This window comes from Hipposideros armiger, unplaced genomic scaffold (assembly GCF_001890085.2).
Source record: "Hipposideros armiger isolate ML-2016 unplaced genomic scaffold, ASM189008v1 scaffold_375, whole genome shotgun sequence".
Lineage (NCBI taxonomy): Eukaryota > Metazoa > Chordata > Mammalia > Chiroptera > Hipposideridae > Hipposideros > Hipposideros armiger.
In genome coordinates, this window is record NW_017731725.1 from 833,858 (window position 1) to 852,674 (window position 18,817).

Genomic DNA, 18,817 nt, shown 5'->3' on the forward strand with positions numbered 1-18,817 from the left:
CCACTAATCCCATTCATGAGGGCTCCACCCTTATGATCTAATCACCTCCCTAAGGCCCCACCTCCAAATACTCTTACATTGGAGATTAGGTTTCAACTTATGAAGTAAGAGGGGGGGACCACATTCTGTGTAGAGCAGTGCTGATGTATAACAATGGTTTTTTCTAATTTAGCATATTTTTAATTGGTTATAAGATCAAAAACAAACAAGGCACAGGATATAGCACAGTATGCTGCCTTCATGTTGAAACACAATGACCGTGTAATGATCCATAATGAGTTAAAATTCCGGATAAAAGCATTTGAGTTAAAAGTATACCATGTTAAGAAACCTTCAATAAACCACCATTCCCAATATTTGAACAGCTCAATAATGCCAAATCCATAGTAGGTAAAGGGATAGCAAACAAGATGTAGAGACTTTCAGTGTAGGGAAGTAAGGAAGAACACTATCTCTGGGGTCAATGGTCTAAAATTTAGCCTAGTTAGGCCATGTTCTAGGTTTGTGACTTGGGCAAGTTACCTAATATTCCAACACTTAACAGAGACTGGTGAGATGTAAAAGAACTCTCTTTTCCAAACAAGTTTAAAACACGTTGAACAGCACATGCAAGGCATCAGAGAAATGAAGATACGTTTGTCAGCTTTGTGATTGATAATATCTAAGTTAGACATGTGGATTTAGATCTTCAACTAGAGGGCTTCCAAATACTTTGGCTCAGAATAAAACATTAAACTCAGATGAGTACAGTCTGTCAACTTCAGGGAGAGTTCCTTAACATAGAGTAGAAAATAGACCTCCTTTGGAGTGGCTGGCTTCTCATCAGAGAGAGAAGAGAGGAGTTGAGCTGAACCTACATAAAGTCTTTTTCCAGATAAGAACTGATATTCAGAGAAAGGCCAAATATCTCTTCGGTTGAAGACATCTGTATGTAAATATGATGCTAGAGAAATACATGGTCTTCCTAGAATACCAATAATAGAAATAGTAAACAATAAATAGCGAACAGAAATAGTAATAGAATCTGTATTGTACAATTATGATGGAAGCAAATGAGAAAACAATGTAATAATACTCAATCGATATTGGTTACTAGTTTAAAAAAAATCATTGCTATTAGTATGGAAAACATCTTTTATCATCGAACCCTTTTAACAAGCCAGAATTGTTTTTTGTTTTTGGTTTTTTTTTGTCCTATTCTGATGGTTGTAAATGAAATGGGATGAAAAATTTTCAGTGTTAAAATAGAAGCACGGGATCTTGTTTCCTAAAATGTTAAATGATTTACTTTCATACACTGTTATGTACCTTCCTTGGTGAGGAGAAGTTGAGAGATTAAAATGCACAGAAATGAAGTGAATTTCTTATTTTGAGGGCGAGAGCTTGAAAGGTGAGAGGCGGGGAGGAGTGCTATGAAGAAGAGAGAGTGGTACAATTCAGTGAGTTTACATTTTTTAAAAAAAAGAAGTAGGTAAGGAAACAAGCAAACAATTTGAAACTATCAGGACAAATGGAGATTTTGTAACAACTAGGGCATTTTAAACCAATATACTAGAGTTGGAGAACTGCTTGGGATGTCATGATGCTAGGGAGGAAGTCAGGTAAACATGAGTAGAAATATTGATGGAGTGCCTATAGTAAAAGGGAACTTTGACTTTTTTTTTACAAAACTTCAAATATGTGCAGAAGAAGTGAGAGTCATGATAAACTCACTATAGCTATATGCCAGCTTCAACAAATATAAAAAGACAGAGTGTCTTAATTCATCTAACTATTAAGTGTATACTCCACACTCCATCTTCTGCTTTGGAAGCATATCTCTGACATCAGAACACTTTATTTGTAAATCTTTCTGTACATATATCTTTAAGCTAAAGAATCTTCAAAAGTACATGACAGAGCCGGCCAAGTGTCTCAGTTGGTTAAGAGTGCAGGCTCTGAGCAGCGGGGCCACGGGTTCAATTCCCACATAGGCCAGTGACGCTGCACCCAAACTGAGCTGCCCCTGAGCTGCCAACGGGTGGTGGATGGCTCATCTGGGAAAATTTAAAAAAAAGTACATGATAACAGTTGTATTATCACACTTAAACATTAATAATTTCTTAATATCATACATCCAGCTAATTTCACACTTTCCTGTTTCATGATCTTCTTTAAAAGTACAGTTTGTTGGGACGCTGAGTGGCTTAGTTGGTTAAGAGCTCACTCAAGAGTGTGAGCTCTGAGCAACAGAGTCACTGGTTCAATTCGTGGCCCAAGCTGAGCTGCCAATATATATATAGATATATATAGATATATATAGATATAGATATATAGATATATATAGTTTGTTGTTATCAAACACACCAAATAAGTTAAACCTAATAAGATCCATGTATTGTGATTGTTGAATATGTCTTTCAAATATCATTTGACATATAGTATCTTCTACTGACTTTTTATTTTCATGCTGAATTTTGTTGGAGAAATTAGGTTCTTTGTACTATAAAGTTTCCGTGGTTTCTCATCTTTTCCTTTATAATGAAAAATTAGGCATTTTCCCAAGAAACCCAAATTCCTTTTGGTATGAAATAGAACATATTTAGAGATCACATATGGAACCCAGAGCCACTCTTTGCTACTTACTGCCTTGTCATCTCTTACCTAGCCTTGTCAGTTAGTCAACAGGAAAGATATTTTGTTGTTGCTATGAACAACAACAACAAAAAACCCTCATGAGCTGATACTGACACTTGCAATCCAAATGGAGAACTATATGATTTTTAGTTCGTCTCCTTCCAAACATACCAAAACCTCAGTTTTGAAGACACTATCCTAATACACATTTGATTTATCCCAAAATCAACAGACATCTATCTCAGAATAACTATACATCACTACCACCAAAACAGAATTACTGAAAACATTTTAATATTTTTGGTGATCCTTTATGTCCTTAACATTTCACTAAGCATGTATGCTCAAATTATGTGTTTCAAAGTCATTAGAATAGTTATTTTTATGCCACCAACTAGATACACAGTTAGAATCAGTTATTTTATTTCACTTCTGAGTTTTAACAATTACTTTTTTAAATTATGTATTATAACTGTAATATATTTTCAAATTCAAGTCTGTATCTAAAAATATATTTTAAGAAATCTACTTTTGGGCCGCCCGAGTGACGCGTTGGTTTAGAGCTGGCTTGGGACGCCAGAGGGCCCCAGTTCGGATCCCATATATGAGGGCAAGTGACACTGCCCTCTACAGCTAAGATGCTGAACAACAGCTCAACCTGGAGCTGGGCTGCCATGAGTCACCCACCAGCAACAGCGTAGGCTGCAGCCCCTGTGGCAGTGGGTTGCCATGGGCTACTGTGTGTAGCCAGCAGCCAGCGCAAGCGGCCAGCAGCCGCTGTGAGCAGCCATCCAGAAGCCAGCGACTGATTTGCCTTATCCGGGAAGAACGCAATAATGGTGCCAACTTGGGCCAGTGAAGCAACGTCCTCCATAACTAGACTGAAGAACAAAAACGACAGCAACTTGTCTGTTTCCCTTCCCCCAATTCCCCAATGCTGTTCCCATCCCCCAATTCCCCAATAAAAATCTTAAAAATAAAAGAAATCTAGTGTTTATTGTCGTCATCTCCAACTTATTGATAGAAGAGTGAAAATTGAGCAGATTTTGGTACTGGGATCTATTTTAAGCCATGTAGAATTTTTTATTTAAAAAAAAAAGGCAGATTGGTGATCTGGCTATAAATGATTAATTGGTACTAGACTATCCTTACTGCCATAAAGAATTTGATTTGTTTTTAATGTGGGAAAACACAACAAAATAACAATACAATGTCCCATATCCAACAAAAAATTATTAGACATGGAAAGAAGCAAGAAGCTGTGAACCGTCATCAATGTAAAAATGAGTCAAGGGAGACAGGTCAAGAAATCATCAATTAGACTACATGTACATTAAAACGGTTATAATTAAACTTGTCTAAGAACTGAAAGAAAACGTGAACTTGAAGAAAAATGTAAACTATAAAAAATATTAAAATCATCTATAAAACAACTTATAAAAATGAAACAAGTAGAACTACTAAAGGTAAAAATATAATATCTGAACTGTATTGTCTCACTACAGATTACACACTACAAAAAAAAATCACTGAACTTGAATACACAGGAATAGTAACTAACTATAGTGAAGTTTTAAAAGATGGGAAAAAAATGAATGGAAACTCAATGACCTGTAGGGCAGTAACAAACGGTAATTAGAGTTTCAGAAGATAGAGAAAGAGGGACAAAAAAGTTTTTTTTCAAAAAATAATGACCAAAATTGTCTGAATTAGATGAAAAATATCAGCCCATATATCTAATATCTCACTACAACCTAATAAAAAGAAAATGATCACTGACTTTTCATCAGAAACAGTACAAACCAGAAAACAAATGGAGCAACACATTTCAAGTACTGAAATAAAATAATTAAAACTTTTTTCAACATGTAAATTCAACAGAAACATAATTTCAAATATTGAAAATTAATGATATTTTATGGCAAAATGAGGAAATATGCCTTCATCAGTCCTGCATTATAAGAAAGGCTGAAGGAAGTTCTTCATGTTGTGGGCCACTTACACCACATGGAAATTTGGAACTGCAAAAGAGAATGAAGACTGCCAAGACGGAATGACACACAATGATGAAGAACACAGAAAATAAAATATCATAGCAGCAGTGGAGAGGGAAGGTGTAATGGCAGTTTAACATAGACGTTCTTTGTAAGTTAAATTAGATAGATAGATGATAGATAGATAGATAGATAGATAGATAGATAGATAGATAGATAGAGATAGAGATAGATAATAGATCAATTGATCAGTTGATAGATGGATAATAGATAGATGATAGATAATAGACATAGATGATATGTAGATAATAGATGGATAGATATTATATTTATATTACAGACTGACTACTCACACTCAAGCACACACATCTTCAAAATTTTTCCTCTAAGTGTTTAATTCATGATGCAAGTAATGTTTTAGCAATAGAAGCTTTGTTCAAGTAAATTTTCATGTAGAAAGCCAATATATGAAGCAGATAATAGTAAAATTATCCCTTTGTAATGTGGGAGTGGATGTTCCACACACAGTCTTTCCCCTCCTGCTCAACAAAGTTCCCTGAATTTTTCTGAGAAACATTTAGGCTCCTTGGATCACGCAGTATGAAAACCATTTATTTAATCAATTAGTAGTGCTATCTTGAAAGAATCTCTATTTTTTCATATTTCTCAAAAATTTATCAAACCACTACAATGTATTAATATAGAACTTTCAAAACAAATACTTGATAAAATAATCTATAATAGAGGAAAATATTGTTTTTGTAATATCAACTATTAATTGATTCCAAACCAATTTTATTCAGTTTTCAAAATTGACTGACCTAAAAGGTCACTTGAATTCAGCCAAATTGGTTTAGATTACATACACTGGTGAACCACTAAAAACATAAGGAATTATAACAATGTAAATAGGAAGAACTTATAACTTACTGATTCAAAATAATGAGATCTGGCTCTTGAAATTAACATCTAATAGCAGGCTAATCAATAATCCATATACTCTTCAAGTAATTGTGTCTTTGTCAGGAAGATTAAAAATGAACATTTCCCTCAATTTCATATATTTTTTTACTTAACATCAAATTTTTAAACACATAATTTTCAAAAAATTGAGATTGTATCTTTGTATTTAAAGTTATTTATTTATAAATTTTAAATATTTCATATGCAATTCAACTATAACCATGAAGGCTCTCTGTCTAAACTTGTGTAACTGCTATTGAATATTAATATGGAACCTTGTTTACACAGTATGGATAATTCACAGACTTCAACTCTCTTTAAAGGAGTGAGAGCAAAGGCCGTCCATCAAAAGCCAGAAATAGAAATAAATTTTCTTCTGTTAATATAGAGGTAGAAAAAATTAAATATATGTTATTGAAGATATATTTAGAACTTTGAGAGGACCCAACTTTGAAATTTTAAATAATAAGAACTCTTTTACTATTATATTACTGCTCAGACAATGAGTCATATTCTGTTGCTTTGTGGTGGCATACTGCATTGCCATTTTACATTGTTTAGAAATAACTGGGAGTCATTATTTCATTATTTGCCTTGAATAAAAATAAGAGCTGGAAATTGCAGGAGCATATGTGAGTGCAATATTTTTCTCATTGGTAGGAAGATAACATGCCACAGTAGCATTCCTGTAATCTAATATGAGTGACTTCATGATTTCTTGTCCTTAACAAGTCTATTATGTAGTGTTACATTGTATCTTTTTAATTTATTGTTAGTTTCAGGTGTACAGAACAATGCAATAGTTATCCTTGATTTCACTCTTCACACAGAAACAAACCCCCTCCCCCATCTACTGCCCTCCCACCCCCGATATCATACTTATCTATTACAATTCCATTGATTCCATTCCCATTCTCTACTCCATGGCTTGTGACTATATGTATATATAATTATAGTTGACATACAATATTATTCAACATCAGCTTCAGAAATACAGTGTGGTGGTCAGGCCTCTACACCAACTATGAAGTGGTCTCCCTAACAAGACATGAGTCCATCTGGCCCCTTAAGATATATTTACAACATTATTGATTATATTCCCCAGACTGTCTTTTCTATCCCTGAGGCCATATTGTAGTTACCAATTTGTATTGTCTCATCCCTTCCCCTTCTCCTTCATCCCCACGCCCTCCCAACTAGCAACCCTCAGTTTTTCCTCTGTGTCTCTGAGACTATTTCTGTTTACATTTCTCATTTATTCAGATCCATAGAACCCATGTATAAGTGAGATCACATGGTATTTGTCTTTCTCTGACTGACTTATTTCACTTAGCATAATGTTCTCTAGTTCCATCCATATTGTTGCAAGTGGTACTATTTCCTTCTTCTTTATAGCTGAGTAATACTCCATTGTGTAAATGTACCATAGTTTCTTAATCCAGTCGTCTACCGATGGGCACTTTGGTTGTTTCCAAGTCTTAGCTATTGTGAATAGTGCCACAATGAACATAGGGGTGCATATATTTTTCTGAATTAATGTCTTGGGTTTTTCTGGATAAATCTAAGAGTGGCATTGCTGGGTCATAAGGTAGTTCCATTTCCAGTATTTTGAGATACCTCCATACTGATTTCCATAGTGACTGCACCAGTCTGCAATCCCATCAACAGTGTACCAGAATTCCCTTTTCTCCACAACCTTGCCAGAACTTGTTGTTTGTTGATGATAGCCATCCTGACTGGGATGAGGTGATATCTCATTATTGTTTTTATTTGCATCTCTCTAATGATTAGTGAGGTTGAGCATTTTTTCATATGCTTGTTGGCCATCTGTATGTCCTCTTTAGAGAGATGTCTCTTCATTTCCTCTGCCCATTTTTTAATTGGGTTGTTTGTTTTTTGGTGTTGAGTTGCATGAGCGTTTTATAAATTTTGGATATTAACCCCTTATCAGATATCTCGTTGACAAATATCTTCTCCCATTCAGTAGGCTTCCTTTTTGTTTTATTGATGGTTTCTTTTGTTGTGAAAAAACTTTTTAAGTTTGATGTAGTCCCAGATGTTCATTTTTTTCTTTTACTTCCCTTGTATCTTGTCATATAAATTATGCATGTTACATTTTCCTTTTACTTTTAAGAGTCCTGTCCCAGAAACCTAACTAATCAGGTTACTATAAATTAATCAAATCCAGAGAAAAATTTTTTTCAACAATACAAATTATCTAAAAACATGTGGTTAGAGTTTAATATTCAGATTTATATTTCTGGGTACTAGTTTGACTTATTTCTGTAAAATAAAATTTCTGTATTCAAAGTGAAAAAGGCTTACATTGAAAATTTGGAGACCAAATGACCCATCTTGAACAAGACTGCCTGAAGTTAATGTGTGAGAGATCTGGAGAGTTGTGAGTCTATGAAAATATAGGGAAGGATTTTGAATTCATTCAAATTTAAAAGCTGTGGAAATTTTCTTGCCATTTTTAAAAGTCCATGATGAATAAATTAATATTTATTTTTTAATCCATAATATATGAATGAAATTGAATCACAGAATTCTAAGAAGTGTCTCAGAGTAATCATAGAATCATTTTCTTTTTAGAGCATTTTTCATAGCTCTCTGGTGACTTCATATTTATTTTAAAAGCAATAGTTTCTCTTTACTCTTCATCCTCATAAATAATAAGGATCTTCACAAACATAGAAAATGTAAGTTTAAATATGAACATACATTATGCCATTGCTGAGTTCTAACATTCACAGTGAAAGCAATCAAAAGCACTTTTCTAAGGTAATTTTATTTTTTGTTTAATTTTTAAAATGTAAATTGTGCTAATTAACATCTTTGTGGTGTTTCACAAGAGGTAGAGTAAACTTTAAAATTTTAAAACAAGGTTTATGTATAACTGTGATAAAAATAAACATTAAATGTGAAAACCTAAAAGATTAATGTAGCCCATAAAAACTTTAAGTTAACAATTACAAATCAATACTTTCCCTTCTGCAGCATGTAAGAGCCAAGTGTTTCTGTTTGTCTTGTAATCAACTGAGTTTTTTATAAACTTACTGTGTGAAATATTGTTTTATTTTCTACTTCAGTCATTTTGACACTTGCCAGAGTATTACTTGTTGAGAGGGTCTGCAGTACATTTGAACCTACATCAGAAAGAGGATGAAAGTGTTTAAAGGTTTTTAAACTAAGACTGTAAAAGATGAAATAAAATATGTTCACCCTAAAATTTCTAAACGTAGTAAAGGCTTCACTTTATCATTTACTAATTCACGGTATTGTACTCAATGAGAAACCAAGTGTTGAGAATACACATAGTGAATAGTTTTAATTCAAAAATCAAGGAAGGCAACTTAACTTTTCAGTATATAAATTCAGTGATTGCCCTGGTCATAAGTCAGTCCATCTTAGCTTGAAAATTTTTATAATATTGATATCATAACAGAAAACAGAACTTGAAATAAATGCTCATTTCTAACTATTGAATTCTGAGATGTGCCCCCTTTTAGTTTTTTTATTTCTCTTTTTCACATAAATACAAATTTATATAGACATGTAATTACTAATTTAGTATTATATTTTTCACAGTGAATAAAATGAAAAGTCATATGTCTGTTTATCTTTAAGAGGTTATATTTGTTCATCAAAACAAATGCTCTCCAATGTCCTTATTTTCTTTTGGCCCTATGGCAATCTTTCTGTATACATTTTTTTTTTTGCCCAGATTATTCTTAAGAAGGGTAGGCCACACGACTGAACACAAAAGGCATGCAGAAAGCATGATGGCTGTAGGATGTCACAAGGATTTGTAGCTTATTCTGTATCCTTTGACCCAGGAAAGAGCAATTTTTCTTGATGTTTCTAATGTTGTTTTTGAACAAAGTACTAAAGTCTGAAAGGAAAAGCACAAGAAACAAAGGCAAAAGATGGAAAAGTGTAATGCATTGAAGGGAAGATGAATGTATTCATTTTTCTCCTATTTTTCAATGATAATACACTGTAAGAATGGAAACATTTTCTTAATTCATATGTAAGTGACTTAGTGTATTTCATATAATAAAATTACAGACTCCACATAACTTTGGAATAAGGTGGTATTTTTCCTACTCATTTTTGGAATGATATCTATGAAAACAGTTGAATTACTTTCTACCAATATATTGAATAAATGAAATCAGCCCCACAACCTGATCGTAGGTCCTAACCAGTTTGCAATATGAAGAAAATCATATAAATTCTTTCTCTTTCTCTTTCTCTCCCTCTCTCTTTCTTAGATTTCTGGACCAGTTGAGAATTTTACTGGCTGCATAGAAGTTGTAGAAGTAAATAACTGGGGATCTTTCATTCCATCTAAGGCAGTGAAAAAAATTAACGTTGATAGTTGCAGGTAAGTGCCACTAATGATTTTTTTTTCAAATAATTGTTCAAAAACCACATCAAAAGGCAACATTTCTATTTGAAATAATCTTATTAGGACTAGACTGTATTGCCTTCATTTTGGTTTTTCTTTTTCTTTCCACATTCTAATTTACTTTCTTACTGACTATAGAATTTTTAAGCTATACTATCCCAATTAAGTTAGACCATTTATTTACAATGGGTTTCCTCTTTGTGCTGTATAAGAAACATCATAGCTACCAACAAATGATCAGTGAGTCAAGATCAGAAAACATTATCACAGCATTTCAAATGTAAGCACACTGATAATTAATTATGTATGCAGTATGTTGTTCAGAGTACTAAATGTTTCTTCCACAATCTCACTCTCAAAAAGTTACCCTTGTGCTTGAATTTCCATTGTCAGTGACACATTCCTTTCAAATATTCTGCTCTGGCTATAGAAATCTTTATGTGTGTGTTGGGAGTATGGCTAACCAAACCGATAGTACAGTTGACACAGTATTAGGCATTAATGCATTGGTATAAATTCGTTTTTAAAAAATCCCTGACAGGTAAGAAAAAAGGATCATTTTTGGTGCTTGATAGTGCATGGGAAAAGGTTCACACAGGTTGGGTAGGATTGCATGGTGATGCAGGATGTTTGATCACAGGACAGCACAAAAGCCTGTTTCTCAACAGCTGAAACACATAAATTTACTTCACCAAAAATTTTTGAAGTACTGATATCATACTGTGCACTCTGGCTCAAGGTGAATAAACAGTCACACAGTGACAGATCTTAAGGAGTTTCTAGTGTGACAGAGGAGATATTGATGAAATGTTTAAATGAATATATTAATCTGAAGAGTGCTTAGGGAAAAAAACACAAAAGGCTATGAGAACTTATGGATAGAATTAAATCTGCTCCTTTACAGTTAGGGGGTAATTGTTTATATTTAAGAGTTAAAGAAATACTTCAGAAGGTAAAATCATTCACTTTTAGGCTAATACATTTAAAATATATTTGTGGCACCTATGATACAGTGGTAGACGGGGAGATGCTTTTTTTGTTTGTTTTCCTGTGTATTTTGTTTTTACGCAAATGAAAACTTAATGTCTTATATACACTAGATGGACGCTAGCAATTTTAATATAAATCAAATGCCTATAAGTCCTTATACTATTTTATCAATTATTCCTAATTTTTTTGAAAAAGGCTTATCTTCATTTTTGATTGATTGGCAGCAATTAGCAGCATTTCCTAACAATTATTTAACTTCCAGTTTCTTTGTTCTGGACCTTCTCTTATATACTATGATCTGTTAACTGATATTAAATTAATTAAGAAAAATCACTAGGTAGTAAAGTAAGGGCATTGAAAAGGATTCAAACCTTTGATAATTTATATATTCATTTTCTAATTTAGCACTCTGATAAACATTCATTTTTCTATTTCTAGTTTTATTAAAGTAGGGCACGTTTAACTTTTGTTTGTAGGAATGAGTATAAAACAAAAACAAAAATTGATTGTGTGATCTCAGCTATCTGCAGACCAATTCTAAACCTTATCTCTCTTCTATAGAGTCCTATTTTATTTACTTCAAAAGCCGTTCATTTGACCCTTATTTTTATAATATTGGTTCTTTAACCACAGGGTAGGACTTAAAGCTTCTAAGTTATATATCCCTTCTTATAATATCCAACAGAGCTGTAGACATATAAGAGGTGTTTCGCTTGTAATTAGAGTTAGGACAAGTGAAGACCATTAAATTTCCCTGAATATTTACTCTGCCTCTCCCACCAACCCCACCCACTCTTTTATTTTGCTTAGGACCACCTCTCCTAAGAGATACACTATACAGGATTGATTTAGAATATAGTTTTAAAAGCCTAATTCTACAAATGATTGGCTCTATGGCAATGAACAATGTTTAAAAGTTCTCCATTCCTGTAATTTTATCTATGAAATCAGAATAATAACCCTTACTCATATGGTTATGAAGAAGATAAAGTTGGACTTTCTCCTTTGGTAAGAGCATAATGACACTGGCCATTTTTGAAAAAAAAAATTGCTCCCATCTGTAGACAGGTGCTTCTTGTAGTCCCGCTTGCAAAAATTTCTACTTTTCTACCCAATCCCCTCCTTCAGAAGTCTGGTTAGACCTAAACTTTACTGTCACCTCCTGACAGAGGCATTCCTGGACCAACTAAAATCAAATCTCTCCCTTGCCCATGTCTGCTAGTCACTCTTTATTTCCATAATTTGTTTTGTATTATTTATGAGACAGGTCACTGTTTGACTACCAGGGGTGCCAAAAAAAATGTATACAAATGGACACTTTGGTCAACGTTGCTCAAGCAGTAGTTCACCATAATCAGAAGTGTCTAGATGCTGATGGTAACCACTTTGAGCGCCACTTGTAATGGCAAAAGTCAAACATGACTTATATTCATCTGTTATCGGTATATATTGAGTATTACAATTTTAATACAGTTTTTTTTCTTTATTAAAATGTGTATACAGTATAGTGTGGGAGTTGAGTCAATGGAATTGTAATAGATATGTATTATATTGTGGGGGGGAGTGGGGTGGTGGATTGGGGGAGGGGAGTTGTCACTTTAAGGGGTAAAAAGTATAACTATTGCACTGTGTTGTACACCTGAAACTAATTTTAAAATAGAAAAAAAAAATTGGCAGATGAGGGTAAACAGAATCAAATATATGGTGATGGAAGGAGAACTGACTCTGGGTGGTGAACACACAATGGGATATATAGATGATGTATTACAGAATGGTATACTTAAAACCTATGTAATTTTACTAACCATTGTCACCTCAATAAACTGTAATTTAAAAACAACAACAACAAAAGAAGAGTGGCAGATCATAATCTTAAAAAAATGTGTATACATTTTTTTTGGATTCCTCTGTATGTTTATTTTTTCATGGGTTTCTTATATGACTCACTTCACTATAATATGTGCTCCTTGTGGGACCCTGCAGGCCTCTCACTGCTATTTCCCCAAGGCCTGGAATAGATGTTCAAAGATTTGCTATATAAAGTATCTTATGACTCTACTGTGATTATTTCTTCACACAAATTTTTTTTTATGAGATTCCTTTTAGATTTACTCTACACAGTGATTCTCAAGCTTTTTGGTCTTTGCACTCTTAAAAATTACCATTGACTGCAAAGAGCTTATTTCTAATGTGGAATTCTGTGTATTTATCATATTAGAAAACTGAGGAGTTATAACTCTATTTAATTCTTGTTAAATAAAAAGATAAACTCATTACAGGTTAACATATACAATATAGAATAGCTTATTTTTATGAAAAATAACTATACCTACCAAAACAAACAAATAATAATGAGGAGGAGAGTGCAGTGTTTCACATTTTCTTTGCAAATAATGTCTGGCTTAATGAAGATGCATGGATTTTCATATGTGCTTTTGCATTCACTCTGTCTAATAATTGTCCTGTTGAAGTAGTTGAAGAAATTCTGGCTTCACACAGATGTTTTTGGAAATGATAGGGGCAGTTTAATAGCCTTTTCAGATGATTGGGAGTACCCTTCTTTGATATTATACCAAAACTTGGAAGTAATAGATTATTAAAGGTTAGTTGCAGTATGAAGTGCAAAACCTGATCACTGAACCTATACATTCTTTTAGATTAAAATCCATTGCCCTGCTTTATATTTTGAATGAGTCTTTACCCATGCACCATTTTGTACTATCACTTGTAAAATATTGGCTTCTTGAGTTATTCAGTTATCCCAAATGTCAACACATATCAATATAAAATATCAAAAAATCATATGTGGAAATGGCCACTCCAATCTTTTTAGAGAAGTTTTTCACAGTTGTAAAGTTGTCAAACTCAAATCGTGGATGAAATTTTTCCAAAATTCCAGTATTTGCTTAAAAGCTCAAATTTTAACATTGGCAACAAATACCATTATTGTATTTTGAAGTGACAGGCTCATTTTGTTTTTGAGAAAATCTGTACCTATTGCCTAAGATTGCATAACTATAGTTTGAACGTTAGTTGTTCTTTCACCTTAAATTATGTTCCACAAAAAGAAGCAGCTAGCTGACCTCACACGTGGATAATGACATAAGTGCTTCTTCTTAAGGAGTGCATCACGTGTCGCCAGCCGCAGAAGTACTTTTTCATGACATGCATTATTAAAAAGGCATATACTTATAAGTGATAATTTTTTAAAAATTATGATTTTGCCACTTCCTCAAGTACTTTTTTAAGTGAAATTAGCACTTTTTAATTGTAAGTGGAGAATAAGAATACTGTGCTTATTAATATAATTTGGTACCATCATTTTTATTCATACTAAGGCATTAGCAGTTTAGCCACTATTTTTACCCTTGTACTATCAGTGTAAATGTAAACAAAGTGAAAAAATCAAATGATATCTTGGTATTATTATTATTATTAAAAATATTTTAACCTCACAGACCATATGAAAGATTGTTGGGGTCTCCCAGACCACACTGTTAGAACTACTGCTTTCTATTGCTTTGTCTTATGATTCTGTTTACCGGATCATTAGAGCAAAGCTCATCTATACAGATACTTTCACAATGGAAGACTATGTGTGGTTCAGAATTTTATTGCAGGGACTATAGTCCTACCATTTGATATTCATTGTAACACTGAGATTGTGCTATTGAGAAGCCAAAGTAAAATTACTACCAGCCCCAGTCTTTTTTTTTCCAGCTTTATTTGTATTTTATTTATTTATTTTTTATTAGTTTCAGATGTACAAAACAATGTCATAGACGTTTACACCCCTCACGAAGTGATAACCCCTCTCCCCCATTCTATTACCCCTCTGACATCGTATGTAACTGTTACAATTCCATGACTCTATTCCCTATGCTATACTCCACATCTGTGACTATATAGATATTAAATTACAGTTGACATTCAGTATTATTCACCTTCAGCTTCAGTATACACTGCAGTAGTCAGGCACCTATTCCATCCATAAAGTGGTCTCCCTAATAAGACAAGTGTCCATCAGATACCCTACAAAATCTTTACAACATTATTGATTATATTCCCCAAACTATCTTTCATATCCCCATGGCAATCTTGTGGTTACCAATTTGTACTTTCTAATCCCCTCTCCTTCTCCCTCATCCCCGCCCCCCCCCCGCCACCACCCATCTAGCAACGTTCAGTTTTTTCTCTATATCTCTGAGACTGTTTGTGATTAGTTTGCTCATTTATTCTATTCTTTAGGTTCCACATATAATTGAGATCATATGGTATTTGTCTTTTCTGTCTGATTTATTTCACTTAGCATAATGTTTTCTAGGTCCATCCATATTGTTGCAAATGGTAAGATTTCATTCTTCTTTATAGCTGAGTAATACTCCATTGTATAAATGTACCACAGTTTCTTAATCCAGTGATCTACTGATGGGTATTTTGGTTGTTTCCAAGTCTTGGCTATTGTGAATAGCACTGCAATAAACCTAAGGGTGCATATATTTTTTTGCATTAGCGTTTTTGGGTTTCTCTGGATAGATACCTAAGAGTGGAATTGATGGGTCATAAGGTAGTTCCAGTTCCAGTTTTTTGAGATACCTCCATCCTGATTTCCATAGTTAGCCCCAGTCTTACACACATAAAATAAGGTGAATATCCTTGCAGATTTCTTGCTTGATGCACATTGGTGCATTTCCTTGATTGACCAAAAGACTTCTATGAGTAAGTTCCTTATAACTTTCATTATATGTGCCTTTGGTTCACTTCAGAGCTTCTAGGAAATAATCTACCTTCTCTACAACATTTTAAAAATTTTACTGTTTATACATTTGATATTGTATTTTTATTTTTACTAAAAATTGTATACATTTAAAGTATACAACATGATTTGATATACATGTGCATAGTGAAATGATTACTATAGTCAAAATAATTAACATATATTATATATGTGTGTATACACACACACACACACATATATATAATATATATGTATCATCACATCATTACCAATTTGTTTATGGTGTAGCACCTGAAATTGACTCTTTTAACAAATTTTCATTATTTCAATACATATTAGTAACTATAGTCATCATGCTGTATGAAGTCAGATAATTAAGTTCGTGAATTCATCCTAGAAAAAGTGCTACATACTTCATTGCTGAATATCACTACAGTCACCTTCAAAGTACTCCCCTTGGGAAGCTATGCACCAAAATCAGCACCTAGTCCAGCTTTCAAAGCAATTTTGTTCCAAAACTCTTGTTCTGGAATGGCCATCAGAGCTGTCGTCGTATTACCCGTGATGTCCGGAATGTCATCAAAATGTCTTCCTTTCAATATTTCCTTATCTTCAGGTAAAGAAAGAAGTCACTGGGGGCCAGATCAGATGAGTAGGGAGGGTGTTCCAATACAGTTATTTGTTTACTGGCTAAAAACTCCCTCACAGACAGTGCCATGTAAGCTGGTGCATTGTGTGAGCTGTGATGGAAGAGCCATGAATTGTTGGCGAAAAGTTCAGGTCATCTAATGTTTTCATGCAGCCTTTTCAGCACTTCCAAATTGTAAACTTGGTTAACTGTTTGCCCAGTTGGTACAAATTCATAATGAATAATCCCTCTGATATAAAAAAACATTTGCAACAAGTTCGCGAACTTAATTGTCAGACCTCATAAATCACCCCTTTGTACAGCGTTATCCACACTGTATATGCTACCTGCCCATTAGTTACTTAGTAGACATGTTGTTCATCAGATCAGCTATAGTGATATTGATCACATTGTTTGTGTTCAGGTAACACTATTTTACTTAATAATGCCACACTCACATAACTTCTATTACAGTTTATTATTATGCTTGTTTTATTTTAATTTTTGTTAATCTCTTGCTGTGCCTAATTTATAAATTAAACTTTATCATAGTTATGTATGTACAGGAAAAATAGTAAATACAGGGTTTGGTACTATCCATTGTTTCAGGCATGCACTGGAGTATACTTGGAATGTATCCTCTGTGGATAAGTGGGGACTACTCTGTCTTCTCAGGCAGCTAGACTCACTCCCATTCATCAAAGATAGTTTTGTTTCTTTTTGTTTTTAATTGTGTATATAACTTGGAATTTTGGGATAAAAGAATATATATACTTGTAAATAGATCTTTTTTACTTCTGAACTCTCCAAATCCAAACTAGATAATCCTAGAAGTCTTAATAATAAATAAAATTTAGAAAATGCATGGCTATTTTATCAAACTGTAACTGAATTTTTTTTGTCATCTCATATCTTGGGATATTTTTATTATCTTAAATTTACTTCACAGTGTTTCTAAGTGATTTTTTTTCTTGGATTCCATAATGGACTTCATCACATATATCAGGATTCTCATGATTTAAATATGGAAAAATAGCCTTAATTTGTATAAGTAGATTTTGTTTATGAATATATGGGAAAAAATGATAGACACATGAATTCTCCAAAGAATAGACACATAGTTGTGTCTAAAGATACATTAGAATAGAACTAGTAAGTGCATAATTAAAGCCCTCAACTCTCTAGGCTTTATAACATTTAAGGTAATTAATTGCATATTTGTGCACATACATGTATTATTTACCACTCCCCAAATATTAGCAATGGAATGATCACTTTTATGTAATCATAATTTCCTTTGATGTATCTAAAAATGACTTCAGCCCCATGTGTGTTTAATTCTGTCCTCCCCATGATCACTAGGGAACTTATGTTTAAATGCATAGCTTTTGTCATATTGTCTTTACTTACATTATTCAAGTAAAGTGATACCTTGATGGCACTAACACTCTGATTCTAAAGCTCAGAGCAATCATGTAGAAAGGTTAGAGAACAGTAACTAGGGGACCATATATCGAATGGTGGTTGGACCTCTTACCTGTGTTACTTAGTGCTCTCTTCATTAATAAATGGTGATAATAATAATAATGGTCATGACATATTGCTGTAAGAGATGCATAATTTAATATATATTTTAATATTTTTTTCTTTTTATGAATGGTGCCAAATAACTAGTATGTGCAATGCCTGGACATAAAAAGTATTTCCATTTTGCTGGCTAGAATAACTGGAAATCTTCACATATATTTATTGAATCACATTCCCTTATCAACTAGGAGAATAGTAACCAAAAAAAAAGTAATGCTTTCCATTAGAACTTCAAATGTGCTACCTTCATTTTTTTAAAGTATTTTTTCTAGTACAAAATTAACAAAATAATACACTAAAATAAATTTTAAAAATAGATGCAAAGGCACTTAAGAACAGAGTACAAATATGAAATTCATAGGTTTTGTTACACTATACATTGGGTTCATTTCTATTCCAATTTAACTTTTTTATTTTGCATAAGTTTTTTTAACTGAAATATATTTTTATTTCTCTGCACTGTAGAAACTTTCCAATGTTCTATTCCTGTATCATTCAAATGTGCATTGTATGCTTTCCTTGACAATTGAAAGGTATCAATATTTATATTTTAGAGTCTATTTTAATACATGGGAAATGAAACATTCTGGAGCAGGAAACTATTTTTAGTATTGCAATGAAATGGATATAGTCAGGTTTACTTATACCAATATAATGTTTGGTTGAATTTGATATGAATCTTTTAAAAAATGTTACTATTTGAGGTTCTAGTAATACATAATGTGTTTCATTATGAAAAATAGAAACATTGCTCATTTTGGAATAACAATATTCATGGTAGTGTTCATAATTAATGACGGCTCTGCAAAAACTATCTCATGTTCAAAATTGTGGTGAGGATGGTTAGGGTCATACATACTTCAGTGCACTCAGGCTTCTGTGTACTA

General features: G+C 33.1%; 1 protein-coding gene across 1 annotated transcript in view; it reads left to right on the top strand.

The window, feature by feature from the left end:
• LOC109393324 (protein eyes shut homolog) overlaps positions 1–18,817 on the top strand; it is a 1,090,347-nt gene that overhangs the window by 619,235 nt on the left and 452,295 nt on the right. The window contains 1 exon segment of the mRNA XM_019662404.1: positions 9,851–9,963. Within this exon segment, the coding sequence (XP_019517949.1) occupies positions 9,851–9,963 (113 nt within the window).